Source organism: Pteronotus mesoamericanus, unplaced genomic scaffold, assembly GCF_021234165.1.
Source record: "Pteronotus mesoamericanus isolate MK-2021 breed Mesoamerican mustached bat unplaced genomic scaffold, CSHL_Meso_final contig_50, whole genome shotgun sequence".
NCBI lineage: Eukaryota > Metazoa > Chordata > Mammalia > Chiroptera > Mormoopidae > Pteronotus > Pteronotus mesoamericanus.
In genome coordinates, this window is record NW_026555186.1 from 4,496,180 (window position 1) to 4,497,677 (window position 1,498).

Sequence of the window (1,498 nt, forward strand, 5' to 3'; positions counted from 1 at the left end):
CACCCAGTAAAGAATTGCTGCTGAATGGAAAGGCTTCGTCTGGTTTTTAGAGTTAGGTCTTATTTATACGTGTACATTTCCCTCGGTTGTTAACATAAACGTAAACTTGCAGGAACTAGGTAGCAACCTAAGTTTCCCAGCCACCCCTGCGCTGCAGGTCCCTGCGGCGGCCCCTCTCCTAAGGCGTGGGCGGTAGTTCCACCAATGGGATTAGCAGTCAGGTGACTCGGGAAACCGAAGGAGGTTAGGCGACTGAGTGCACGCCCATCACCGGAGCGCTATATAAGACACTGGGCCTCCCTCCCGTCCCACAGATCACAGATCCCGGGGGACCGTTCGCAAGGCTGGTTCTCTGTTGCGGCTTGGACAGAGGAAGGACTCAGACTGAGATTTCCGACCTCCAGGCTGCAACCAGGAAGTCAGTGGGGATGTCTCTGGGCATGTGCTATAAACTGATAGAAAACACACAGAGAACCGGACCCTAACGCTGCTCAACATTCCCGTTGCAGGTCGCTGATCAGACATCCCAGCACCAGGCCCTGCCTCTGCCCACGCCAGGATGAATAAGGCCAGCTTGTCACGCAGCAACAGAGCTGAAGACACAGGTGTGTGCCATCAGCGTGCCGTCGCCGGCATGGGCCCCAGGGCCAGCGACGCCCACAGAATCCCGGGGCGCCGATGTGAGGAACTGCAGAAAGCCTCTGAACAGGAAGGCGGGGTCGGGAGCCAGGATGACTGGGACCTGCGGGCAGGCGCGAGGACGGAGTCCCGGTCACCTCCTCCTGCCGCCAAGAGACTGAAAAGAGACGCCCAGGAGAAGAAAGAGAGGAAGCGGGAAGTGGGCGAAGAGGACGCTCAGGAGGGGCAGCTCTTGATGTCGTCCCTGTCCGAGGAGCAGCTGAGCCGCTATGAGGTGTATCGCCGGGCCGCCTTTCCCAGGGCGATCGTGAAACGCCTGATCCAGAGTGCCGCCGGCACCTCGGTGGCGCCGAACGTGGTCATTGCCGTGGCCGGACTGGCCAAGGTTTTCGTCGGGGAGGTGGTGGAAGAGGCCCTGGACGTGTGCGAGAGGTGGGGGGAAACGGCCCCGCTGCAACCCAAGCATCTCAGGGAGGCTGTGCGCCGGCTGCGCTCCAAGCGGAGAATCCCCAGCACCAAGCCCAGAAACGTCGTCTTCTAGGCCAAGGCCGGTGAGGGCCTGTCGCCGCCCGAGCAAGACCGGCCGCTGATGTCCTGTGGCTGAGACCCTGGGCAGTGCCGCTTCTCTCTCTGAGGCCATCAAGAAGTCACCCAGGACAGATGTTTTCCTCAGAACTCCCATATCGGTCGCAGCTATATGAAGGCATTCAGCCTGGGCTAACTGGGAGCGCCTTTTTGGGCACCTTGAGGCCTTTAGCTCCGATGAGCTGGACGCGAAGAACAGTGCAAGGAAGAAACGGCTTCCCCAGGAAGGGATCTGCTTGGAAAGAGGAAAAGCCCTTCCAAGGCCGCCGTGAGG

At 59.9% G+C, this 1,498-nt stretch overlaps 1 protein-coding gene across 1 annotated transcript; it reads left to right on the plus strand.

Moving 5' to 3' along the window:
* Positions 1-559: 559 nt before the first annotated feature.
* On the plus strand, positions 560-1,180 carry LOC129074715 (transcription initiation factor TFIID subunit 11-like). The gene has a single exon (XM_054578640.1). It carries the CDS (start codon positions 560-562, stop codon positions 1,178-1,180), a length of 621 nt encoding a protein of 206 aa, XP_054434615.1.
* Positions 1,181-1,498: the final 318 nt, after the last annotated feature.

Bases quoted from the DNA above. Each gene is read 5' to 3' on its own strand.
- LOC129074715 (XM_054578640.1), top strand. From the start codon at position 560: ATGAATAAGGCCAGCTTGTCACGCAGCAACAGAGCTGAAGACACAGGT.